The 11828-nt window shown below is 29.7% G+C and overlaps 1 protein-coding gene across 2 annotated transcripts; it reads left to right on the top strand.

The window, feature by feature from the left end:
- Window positions 1-7940: 7940 nt before the first annotated feature.
- Window positions 7941-11502, top strand: LOC129298804 (uncharacterized). Of its 2 annotated transcripts, none has more exons than XM_054937245.1 (4): window positions 7941-8097; window positions 9518-9694; window positions 10630-10891; window positions 10977-11502. In XM_054937245.1, exons 2-4 carry the CDS (start codon window positions 9526-9528, stop codon window positions 11290-11292), a joined length of 747 nt encoding a protein of 248 aa, XP_054793220.1. In that variant the 5' UTR covers window positions 7941-8097; window positions 9518-9525; the 3' UTR covers window positions 11293-11502. The 2 variants fall into 2 exon arrangements, with proteins under 2 accessions (XP_054793220.1, XP_054793221.1); XM_054937246.1 differs by having other exon boundaries at window positions 7989-8146.
- Window positions 11503-11828: the final 326 nt, after the last annotated feature.

Here is an 11828-nt window from a genome sequence, read left to right as displayed (position 1 = left end):
GTTTTAAAATAATTTTTTGTTCTTCAAAATAAAAAAAATCAGTTTAGTAACATGTTTTTAAAAATTATTTTGAGGATAAAAAAAACTAAATATTGCTATGAAGAATAGAAAAATGAAAACATTTTTTAAGTGTTTTAAGATTATTATTTTAGAGAATAAGAAAAAATGAGAAAAATACTCATTATTTTTTTTATTTTCAAAATACATTCTATAAAATAAAATAATAAAATAAAAATAGTTTCAAATAAGTCTATGAGTTAGGTTGTTCTTTGTTTTATTGTTTAGTTCCTTTTGTCTTGTAATCAGCTTTATTGCTTGCCCCTACTATTTAAAAAAAAAAACATGTATTTTCCTAATTTTGAATCATGTTTTCCAATTATATTTAAAATTAATTTAATTAATTATCTAATTCTATAAATTAATTATACCATGTAACATAATCTATTATATTTAAAATTAATTATATTAATCAATTTTTTATACTCAATTTTACCCGACAAATATCCCAACGCAGCCTTTGAATCTAGAATTACATGTTGGTAACTAAAACCAAACACCCTAGAGTGGATGATGCATGGGAGTCAATTTCACAGCAACAAGAGCATGCTTCCAATGAGATCTCAATTGTTTAAAATATATTAAAATTTTCTGGACCCATTAGTTTAATCAGTAAATTGATCGATTACCCAGTCGAGTTTGAAGCATGCATTAACAACTATATAACTACATATTTTTTTTAAGAATAGGTTAGGTTGGCCTTGAACCAATCAAATCAGAGGTTTTACCCCTAGTACAATTGAATCGATAAATTGTTGAATTATTTATTTTGACTTATTGAATAAAATGTCCTGCTCAAATCAGCGATTTTACCTAGAGTACAATTGGACTAATAAACTGTTGAATTATTTATTTTGACTTATTCAATAAAATGTTGTGTTGATAATTATTCTGATCATAACTCAAATGTAAATTTCACCATTAATGCTTAAATCACATTGATTCAATTATTGATCCTATTTCTAGTAACTTGGTTTTACCGGATTCTATGGAGTAAGAAAAATTACACATCCAAGTCAGGGAAAAAAGAAATAGCATTGAACCCCTTGTCTTTAAATTGAGCTGGCTTAGGGTTGAGTCCTCTCACATCATGGAGGGGTTCAATTCTTGAGTTGGTCGAGGCGCTGAGGAAGGCATCCTAATTTCAAGGTGTCTAGGTAAACACCTGAAGATAATTGATGGCTTGCCCTGCCCAACATTAGTGTTACTTAAAAAAAAAAAAAACAAGAAGAAGATTTCTCTCTGCCCTTAAATTGTGGGCGAGCCTGGCCCCCTTTCAAAAATTTGTTTTATGAAAAAAGAAAAAGAAATAGCATTGAAAAACTAGAAAAGAGGGTGATCAAAACGTGGGAAGATATGTAAAGAAGAAGAAAGAAGAGAGAAGGAAGAAATGAGGAACAGTCCATTGTTAAACTCAAATGGCATGCCTGGTGCCTCACTGCGTTTGTTGTGCTGTGTATCGTAGTCAAATGCGAAAGCGGTTGTTTGGATGTTCGTTTAGAATTAATTCTAGGACTAAAATTATAATTTTGTAAAAACTTATTCAAACATTTTTAATTTTGCAAAACTTTATTTGATTTTTGAAACTTTATTTTGAAGAAGTTATTTTTTCCATTTAAGAATTAATTCTTAATATTTAAGCATTTTCCATTTTGTCTTATCTTTATAATTCATTCTAAAAAATTATTCAAACATTTTTAATTATCAAAATAAATTTTAAAAAAATATTATCTAAATATTATTATGTTTTGTCAATTGATTTTTTCTATAACTAAATTTTTGTCAATTGAAATCCAAACACATTTTTGGAGCCAAAATGAAGGTCGGAGAAGACTGTACATCGGTTAATGGTTATTGGACGAAAAGGGAAGTGGTGGATAACCCTCCAATCAATATGAAAGAATATGAAAGAAGAATGATAAATAAGTTTTAAGAGAATTAATTAATTTAAATTAAGTCTTAATTATTAAATTTTAAGAAATTATAAATTTCTCTTTAATTTTATAATTTTATTACGATGAATTTAAAATTTATTTTTTAAATTTTAACATGATTAAAGAATAAATTTTTTTTATTAAAATTTAAAATATAAGTTATAAATTTATTATAATAAAATTTTATAAAAAAATTATAAAATTAAAAATCAAACTTATAAATTTTTTAAATTTAAAATTTAAAATTTATATTAAATTAATTGATTATTTTAGATCTCCCTATTATTCTCCTTAATATCAAATGTATGATCGCATCGAGTCGCATTGCATCGTCGTACACTCATTAATCATGTCCCTCACTTCGACTGTTCCACCGCAGTACAATTAAGCAAGCTAAACTGCTGAAGAGACATTTGCATTCCGTGCGCATCAACATCAATCCTTAATTTTATTTGCCATTTTATTTTAAATTTAATTGAGTTTTTCAATATTTTTAATATTATATTATTAAAATTAAATTAATGAAAATATAAAAATATTATTATTAAATTTTGATTATCTCCGGTGCTCAATAGAAGATGAGTACCATTTTCCTCGTTACAGTTAATAAGATTTTTTACTTTTATTTTATATTTATCGAAATAAGATTTATATATTTTTTAATAAATTATTTATAATCAATTAACCGGTACAAATTTAATCTAAAATGTCTAAATTAATATTAATTTTTTGTAATTTTTTAAATTAACTATATAGATGTATTCTAGGTAATATAGATATAGACTGTACAATCCAATTTAATATAAAAATTTTATAATTTTCATAAATTAACTAGCTAGATATATTTTAAAAAGTATAAATTTAAAATTAATTTTTTATAAATTTTTATTTTAATAATACAATTTCAAAAATGCAAAAAAATTAAAGGGTTAAGATGTAATTTTATCTTTAAACTATTCTCAAAGAAGCAATGTTACTCCTAAACTGCTCATCGTAATAGTATTTTCCTTAAACTATTTAAAGCTAAGCAATGTTACTCTTGTTGTTTAAAAGTTTGCTACTATAACTGGTAAGATTCACTTTTTATGAATTAAGGTGCAATTTTACTTCTAAACTATTATCAAAGGAACAATATTGTTCTCACCATTTTAAAAATCATAGATGTCTATTAACTAAAGCTAATAAGACCCAATTTTCATTATCTTTCTCTAGCAATGATTTAAAAAACAAACCAAACTGGATAGTCGGATCATCAATTGGAGCCATTAACGGCCTGATTTGAACTAAAAAACTATTTTAATGATTGAATCAGATTAGATAGGAGTTAAGCTATTATTAATTTAGAAAACTGAAGTTGAATCAGGAACCGAAGCTGTTTTCAAAATATCGGATGATTTTAAACATAATATTAAAAAAAGCTTAAAAAATTTAAAAAATAGAAAAATGTAAAAAATAAATCACACTAAAAGCTAATTTTATTTTTAGATAATTTTCATGTATAAAATATGATTTGGGACTTTTTTTTTATAAAGATGTTGATAGTTATAGTTGTAAATGCAGATACTATTATAAAGATATAAGTAGACTCAAAAGTATTATCATTTGTATCTATAACTATCAACATCTGCATATGAAAAAAAGGCTCCAAATCATATTTTATATATGTAAATTGTTTAAAAATAAAGTTAGCTTTTAGTAGAATCTAATTTTTAATTTTTCTATTTTTTTTAAAATTAAGTTTTTTAATATTTTGTTTAAAACTATCCGGTTTTTTAAAAACCACTTTAATTTCAAGTTCAACTTTGGCTTAATAGTAACTTAACTCTTGTCCAATCTAACTTAATCATGAAAATAATTTTTTGGTCCAAACCGAGCTGTTAACAGCTTTGGTCGATGGTCCAACTGTCCGGTTCAGTTTGATTTTCAAATCATTGCCAAAGAGATATAATGAAAATTGGGTCTTACTAGCTACAATTAACAAATATTTATAATTTTTAAATGACAAGGGTAACATTACTCTTCTGAGAATAGTTCAGAGGTGAAATTTCACCTTAACTTAAAAAAATGAGCTTCACCAGTTACAATAATGGATATTTATATAGTGGGAGATAACATTATTTTGATTTAATTAATTTAGGAGCAACATTGCTATAATAAGTAATTTAAAAAAATATTGTTTCTTTAAAAATAATTTAGAGATAAAATTATATCTTAATTCAAAAATAATTTTAAAATGAATGACAAAAATCAATTGATGATAAAAAAGCTCATATGAGCCTTTGAGCTAATGAGCACGCCATGCTCATCATAGCATGGAATGTTATAAAGGATTCTTAATAGACTCTTCTTTTTTTTTTTTTTTTTTGAGTGAAAAGGAGAATTCGTGGACTGAAAAGATCAACTGTACAAGCAAAGGCCTTAAAATAGAAAAGAAACAGGCCAAACAATTACTACATCAAACTGCTCAAAATAGAGAAAGCTTTAATAGTATGATCTACTATAATGCTAACATCACGTAGAATACCATCAGCAGTCATTCCCCAGCAAAAATGCCCAAGGTTTCTGGCACACTCCAATCGTCCAAGAAACATCATTGTGAGTGTTTAGAAGGAGATGTATCAGCCAAACTTCAAAATTTTTCTTAGAAAAATCAGCATACAAGTCAATTTGGCAGGATTTTTTTCCAGACAGAAGTAGCAAGAGAACAGTCTTTCGGAAATATGCTCGATGGATTCCCGAGCCGCAAGGCATAAAGATCAAGATTGATCAAATGTTAAGGTCCTATGAAATTGTTCTCGATTAGTGAGCAGCTTCGCCTTAAGAAGTAACCACAAGAAGGTTTTGATTCGTTGCAACATAGGGAGTTTCCATAGGCTCTTCCATTTCACTTCATGGGTATTCCAATTCGTAAGGTAAGTAAACACAGAGAAGGATTTGACACTGAATTTCCCATTTGCTTTGAGAGACCAGGGACATGTGGGTTGCTCAAGGCCATGAACATTAGGGGAAACAACAGCAACATCTCCTGGGATCTCTCGAGGGAAGGGGCGCCTAAAAAGGGACCATTTCCATTGACTAGTATCAGTTAAAAAATTTGAGATTGGCTGGGTAAGTTCTAAAGGAGGAAGATCAACAAAAGCTAAGTTTTTTAAAGGACCCATATCTCCTACCCAATAATCAAACCAAAATTTAAGGCCGTTACCATTACTCAGACTCCATTTGACATGGAGCATTGTGTCTTTATATTCCTCTAGAGGTAGGAAGACTTACATCTGGATATATCCTGTGGGAATCTGTCCGTCAAACGATATTTACCCCTAAAAACTTGTACCCAAAGTGTGTAGGGTTTAGAGACAATTTTATAAGCAAGCTTGGAAATGAAAGCTTTGTCCTGGGCTTCCAAACTTAGCAGACCACGTCCTACATTAGCTAAAGGTTGACAAAGTTCAGGCCATTTTACGAGGTTAATACCCCTATGGTCATCTCTATCATTCCACCGAAATTTCCTGATTACCTTCTCAATGGCCTTGCTATTCGGTGGGGGAAGTAAGGTGCTCTGTGTGGTGTAGAGTGGAATGGAGCTAAGGACTGATTTCGCCAAAGTGATTCGGCCAGCAGGAGAGAGTGATTTACTCTTCCATTTCAGCCATTCCAGAATATAATTGTAGGTAGTAGAGGTAACTTGGCCACTAATAAGTGGAACACCCAAGTAACGTCCCAGGGAATCGGTGCGTTTAAACTTTAAACCCAAGCTTGGAGCAAATGGGACGAGTAGAGGTGAGATTGACATTCTTAAAAAAATAAACTTTAGTTTTAGACTTACTAACTGTCTGCCCAGAGGAGGCACAAAACTGTTGGAACATCTTATTTATAATCTCAACATGAGCATCAGAAGTGTTACCAAATAGAATTAGATCATCTGCATAGAAGAGGGACACCTTGTTGTAGACTTACTAACTTTTTTAAAAAAAAATTAGAGGGACAAGGCATAAAATTATAAGCAAGATTGAATTGCATCCTATTTACAAATACATGTCATTAGGCTACAAGATTATTCATCTTCCATTCATCTTCAAGTGTTTTCCTGTCTAATAAGTGGTTCTATCAATTTAATGACTAATGTGCTAATGAATTTTTTATATATTTATGTTAAATTATATCCTCTATATTCAAAGTTTTTAATTAAAAATTTGTAAGTAATAAATTTATTTTTGATGGGAGAATGATGGTAAAATTTAAAAAGAATGAATTAATTATAATTAGGTCCTCGACAAAATTTTTATTAAATAAATTATAAATATCAATTAAAACGGTTAAAAATAAGAATTTGACTTGTAAACTAATTGTTATATTTAGACTTTAAATATTATATTTGCAATTGAAATTTACAATTATTTAAATTAATATTTACAATTGATTTTTCAAAAAAATTTATTAGGAACCTAACTGTTATTAATTTTTTCTTTTGAGATTTAATTGTTATTTTTTCTTTTTTATAAGATGATGTTTAGAAAATTATTTTATTTTGAATTTGCACTTATAGTTAATTTAAAACATTATCTAAAATGAAAAAATAAAAATAATATTAAATTTAGACTATCTAGTTTTAGATAATTTATTAAATTAATGATAGATTTAAAATTTAAAATAAAACCATTTTTATAACCATCATTTTATTAGTTAAAATTTATAATATAACATAAAATAAATTGGATACATTGGCCATTGGCTAAAAAATGTTATACCCAGAAGATATGAATTAAAGTTTTAAAAATTAAAAAATATGGCCGAATCACAATGATATACAAAAAATTTATTTTTGATATGCAAAAAATTTATCATTAATATATAAATGGTTTATCATTGAAAATTTGACAATATATGAGGGATATATCATTGATATATAATGGTATATCATTAACAAATATAATAAATTGATCATAATATAAAATATAATAAATATTTTGCTGTTTGCTTTATTTGATCTGACAATATAAGTTACATATGTAAAAACTTTTAAATAAGTTCAAGTTGTAAGTGTTAAATTTTGAATTGCAAATTCTTAAGTATTTGTCATGAATAAAAAGCCCTAAATATTTTTAAGAAAAATCACATTCAAGTACTACTCAAAAAAAATTATTTATAAACAAAAATTAATACGAAATTAATTATTATTAAAATGAGAACATAACTTTTTTTCTCTAATAAAATTTATTATTAATTTTTATCTCTAAATAATTTGTTTGAGTAGTTTTTAAATATAATTTTCTTTTTTTTTAAGGGTCATCACTCATCATTTCTCAGAAAAATATTTGTAGAGGACTTTTAATGTTTAGCAAAATATTGTTTTTTTATATATATAAACAAATTTTTCTTTAATTTAATCATGTGTTTACAAGATACACTCTTTTTCATTTTTGGTATAAGTTAAAATGAAAATAAATTTTATGGATAACTTCGATATACTCCAACCGTTTAAAAATATAAAATATTTTTTAAAAAATTAAATGTTAAAAAATATAAGATATTTTTTAAGTTTTTTGAAGTGTAATCATTATTTTTTTAAAATGTCCTTATTGATAATGACTTTATATTTATTGTAAGATATTTAATAGAGATAAATATTAAAAAATAAAATTAATTAAAAAGTAAGTAATTACTTTATTAAAAGTTAAAATTTAACTATAAATATTTTATAATTTTAAACGAAAGTAGTACATTTTTTAAAATTTAAGTATCCACATGAATTAATAATATTATTATTATTATTTGGACGAAGATTATGATTATGATTATACGCAATTTACACTACTTTATAATGTTCTTTACTTATGTATTACTTTTTATCAATTGCATTGTAAATAAAACAATGCTTCCAACTGTTATTATGTTAGACTTAACGAAATTATTCATTCTATTTGCTGGCCAAAAAAAAATGAAAACAAAATTATTGTTAGGCTTTTCTTACCAAAAAAAGAAGCCAGGTCAAGAGAACGCCCGCAGCCAAGAAGATGAGAAGAAAGCCCTATTACGGACGAGTTTGATCGAAGGAAAGGAGATTAAGGGGGACGTGCGACGGAGGCGATTCGGTGACAACGCCTGAACGGTGAGAGCTAATCTTGAAGCAATCGTGCTATTGGACCGATTCCCCTAATGTATTTTTCAATTTCCGCTTACGAAATTTGTTAGGTGTTGGGTAGGGAAATTCGAACCGAAATATGGTGGAATTTGAGAGGGATAACAATAGATTTTGGGGTTATATGGATTTATTAACTGTTGGGTTCTGTTTATGCTTTCTATAATACCATATTAACTTATTGTTTGTTGTTGCGTGCTGCTTTAAGACTGGGCTTATGAACTCTTTTTAACGATAGAAGATACGATGTTTAAACTCAAGAAGTTGGCTTAACGGTCAATTTGATATGCAACATTGGATTGACAGTTCTAGATCGATGTTGACTTATATCTGCTGGATCGGCTGAAGATTGTGGGCATTGTTGAAATTACCCGGTCTTCAATAAGGGGAGAGCATGGCAGTTATTTAGAAGGGACCATATTTCACATAGTTGCCCCATTCTATAATCGTTAATAAGAAAAAGTTGACTAATTGCGGGTAAAGGGTTATAGCTAAAGCTAAACGTGGTGATTAGGTTGATAAGGGGCTTATCCTTTTTTGTTTTGTTGTTTTGGATTGAATTGGAGGTTTTGCTAAAAGATAACGAAAGCAGAAAACAAAATGTAAAATAGAGTGAGCAACAGAATTTAATTGAATTGGTGTGTTCGTTTTGATTTCATGTTTTCTAGAATCATAAAATATGTGCTGAAAGTGATGTTGACAATAAGATGGTTTTAGGTTTCGGGTATGTAAATTGTTTAAGATTTTTGCTCTCTCTTCATGTTGAAATCATAGTTTTCCAATGAAGTGAACCATCTTTCGTTAATATGGATGCTGCTTACATTGCCAACAACCTCTATAGAATCAGCATTCACAGTTTGAATTGGAGAATTAGGGTTCTTCACAGGTTCTTTGTCTTTGGGCAATGGTTATGTCAAAGAATGGGGGAACGGAAATGTACATAGTTCCATAATGAGATGATTTGTGGTCTTTTGATTATGTGCTCTATTTTATGCACATACATTATATTCTTTTCATAATTATGGCATACTGCTACTGGGAGTTGTGAAATTGTAATCTCTTGACGTTGTTAGGAGCATAGATTGGATGGGAATGAAAATGAAAAATGTACAAGAAACAAGAAATGGCTCTCGTGTCTCTGTTTTAAAAAAAAGATGTATAATATTGAGTAGTAATAACAAGGACATATCAGGCATCACACACAAAAATGGCTTTTGTCTTTTGTGATAACTGTTTCCTTTCTGTTAAACTGGCCATGAAAGACATGTTTTTTGTTCCTTTATCAAGTCTCCTGGAAGCAGATTGTTTTAATTATAGATTTTTTTTTTTCACATTCTTCATTTAATTAAAATTGTTCCCCTTTCTTTTTTCTCCTTGCTGATTTGTTCAGCTGCTTAAATGGATCTGGAGACTGAAAACCGGCTAGCTGCTCTTCTTATGAGAGAAGCAGCTGAGTTGCGACGACAGGCTGAAAAGGAAGGTGTTCTTGCATATCTTCAACAGCCTAATAAACGTCATCGGCCAAATTCACGCTTCCTCACAGCCACTGTACTTGGGGTACAACAAGGTGGGTCCTATTTGCTGTTTTAGAAATATAACTTGGTCATTGTATAATTTGTATTTGAATTTTATTAAATACAACAAGTTTTATCCCATTAGGTTGAGTTGTTCACATAGATTGCACGATATCATTGTGCTCTGTCTACAACCTAATCTTTGGACATATTGTTAACCAAAGCAAGCCATTTTTTAATGACTCTTTTCTTACCCAAGACCATTTACACTTAATTTTCCTTTCTAATGGTTTGTAGAACTTCTGGATAAGTACCGGTGACAAAAATGTAAACTGCTTCCTTTTTATGAATTGTTTGGTCGGAAGCAATTTAACACCCCATCTCACATTTCCGCAATAATAACTATCCACTTCTTTGTGACTTCTGATTCATGGACCTGCTGAGCATTTGTGGTTTAACCTCTGATTGTATCAAATATGCCTATTTCTGATTTGATATCTCAGTCTGCGATCAAGTTTGAAGTGGGTTCTCTTGTTAACTGTATGTATGCAAATCATGATCTATTTCTTGCTGATATTTTAACTGAGACCTTGTTGTCTTTGCAAAGTAGTAGCATGCCGTTCAATCTTTGATTATTTTAAGAAGCATGAGAAAAATATTATTACATTTGCTTCAAGGTATCATATGAGCCGTTTTCTTTTTACGTGCTGGAACCGACCAGTATTTGGTACAAATCATCAGAGGAATCAGCCCAATAATCTCAATATTTAACCATTCTTAAGATTAGAAAGTGCTGGCAACTTTATTAGCTAGAGGTGATTGAGTTGTCAAGCCTGTTGCAATTGAAATTTATTTATTTTTTGAGGAATTTGAAAATCCTCCCGTGTGTGTGTTTCATTGTTATTGTGTTGAGCACAAACATTTTTTGTCTTGAGCTGCTAGTTTATGTTCTTTTCTGTTTGTGCTTCTTTCTTTTATTCTTTTTCAGCAAATCGGGCTGTAGAAGTAAATGAAATGTGGCGAGTGCGGCAGAAAGAATTAGATCTTGATAAAAGGCGTGAAGGTACATCTAGAGATCAAAACTCTGGCGACAGAAGCCGGAGGGATGGTAGCTCATCAAGAAGCACTGGAAGGTTTGCCATGGATGATAATAATGCTACTCCCTCTGCTTCATGCTCTAGTAAAGGAGAAACTGACCATTGCCCAGAAGGTTTAAGGGATGAAGAGCTTGAGATGTTTCTAAACTCTAGGTTAATATATTATTGCCATTTGAATGCCTTGATTTTGACTGGCTGATTTTCTAAGTTTTTAACTGATGAAACTCCATCTTTGCAGGACCAAGCGAGGCAGAGGAGCCATTGGTCCGAGGATGGACGAGACTGGTCCTTACCTTCCACGCCACTCTGGTGAGGAGCCAAATACAAGTTCTGACGTAAGCAACCGCCGTGTATATGGTCCAGAAAGGCCTGCATCTCTGAAGTCATATGAATCTTCTGAAGAGGAGGAGGTCCATGTCAAAAGAGGGAAAAGGGCTAAAAAATCTCACTCAGGGAGCTCAGACAAGGAGCATTCTAAGAAGCACAGATCCAAAGAGAACTCGAAACATAAGAAAAAGAAGAGGAAGGAAAAAGGAAGCAAGCATGGCCTCTGAGATGTATTCTGATATTTGGTAATTTACAAGAAAGTATTGCAACTTGCACGTTATGTGTGCCAAACTGTCAAATTTCGATTACACGCATGCCTGACTGCTTGCTAGATATTTTCTGTAACATCAAATGCCATATATTTACAGCTAGTGACCTACCCTCTAACCTTGAGTGTCAATAAATTGAGTCATCTCTGAAAATTCTGGATATTCAAATTTACATATTGTTCACCATCAAGATTTTCACATCAGTATTGAGATTTGATCACATAATGTAGGTCAAACTCTTGTTAACTAGCTCAATTTTTATTAATAATTTAGCTTGATCTTTATTACATGAAATGCTAGAAACTGTTGTAAGCCCCCTACGAACTGGGGGGGTTCGGGACCAAGAGACGCAATTTTAGATCATGGCCCATTTTGTCTTCTTTATTGTACAATAGAACTGAAGAAAGTATTATTATTGTAAATTTTTTATATTTAATTTAATTAATTGCCAGCTAAAGTACTGCTGGTGATAGATTAGACCTTGGAACCAAAGA

The sequence above is a fragment of the Prosopis cineraria genome, unplaced genomic scaffold, assembly GCF_029017545.1.
Source record: "Prosopis cineraria cultivar Desert tree isolate PC_DT_omini unplaced genomic scaffold, ASM2901754v1 PC921, whole genome shotgun sequence".
Classification (NCBI taxonomy): Eukaryota; Viridiplantae; Streptophyta; class Magnoliopsida; order Fabales; family Fabaceae; genus Prosopis; species Prosopis cineraria.
The sequence above is the reverse complement of the archived record's forward strand: the minus strand, read 5'-3'. Positions and strand labels throughout refer to the sequence as shown.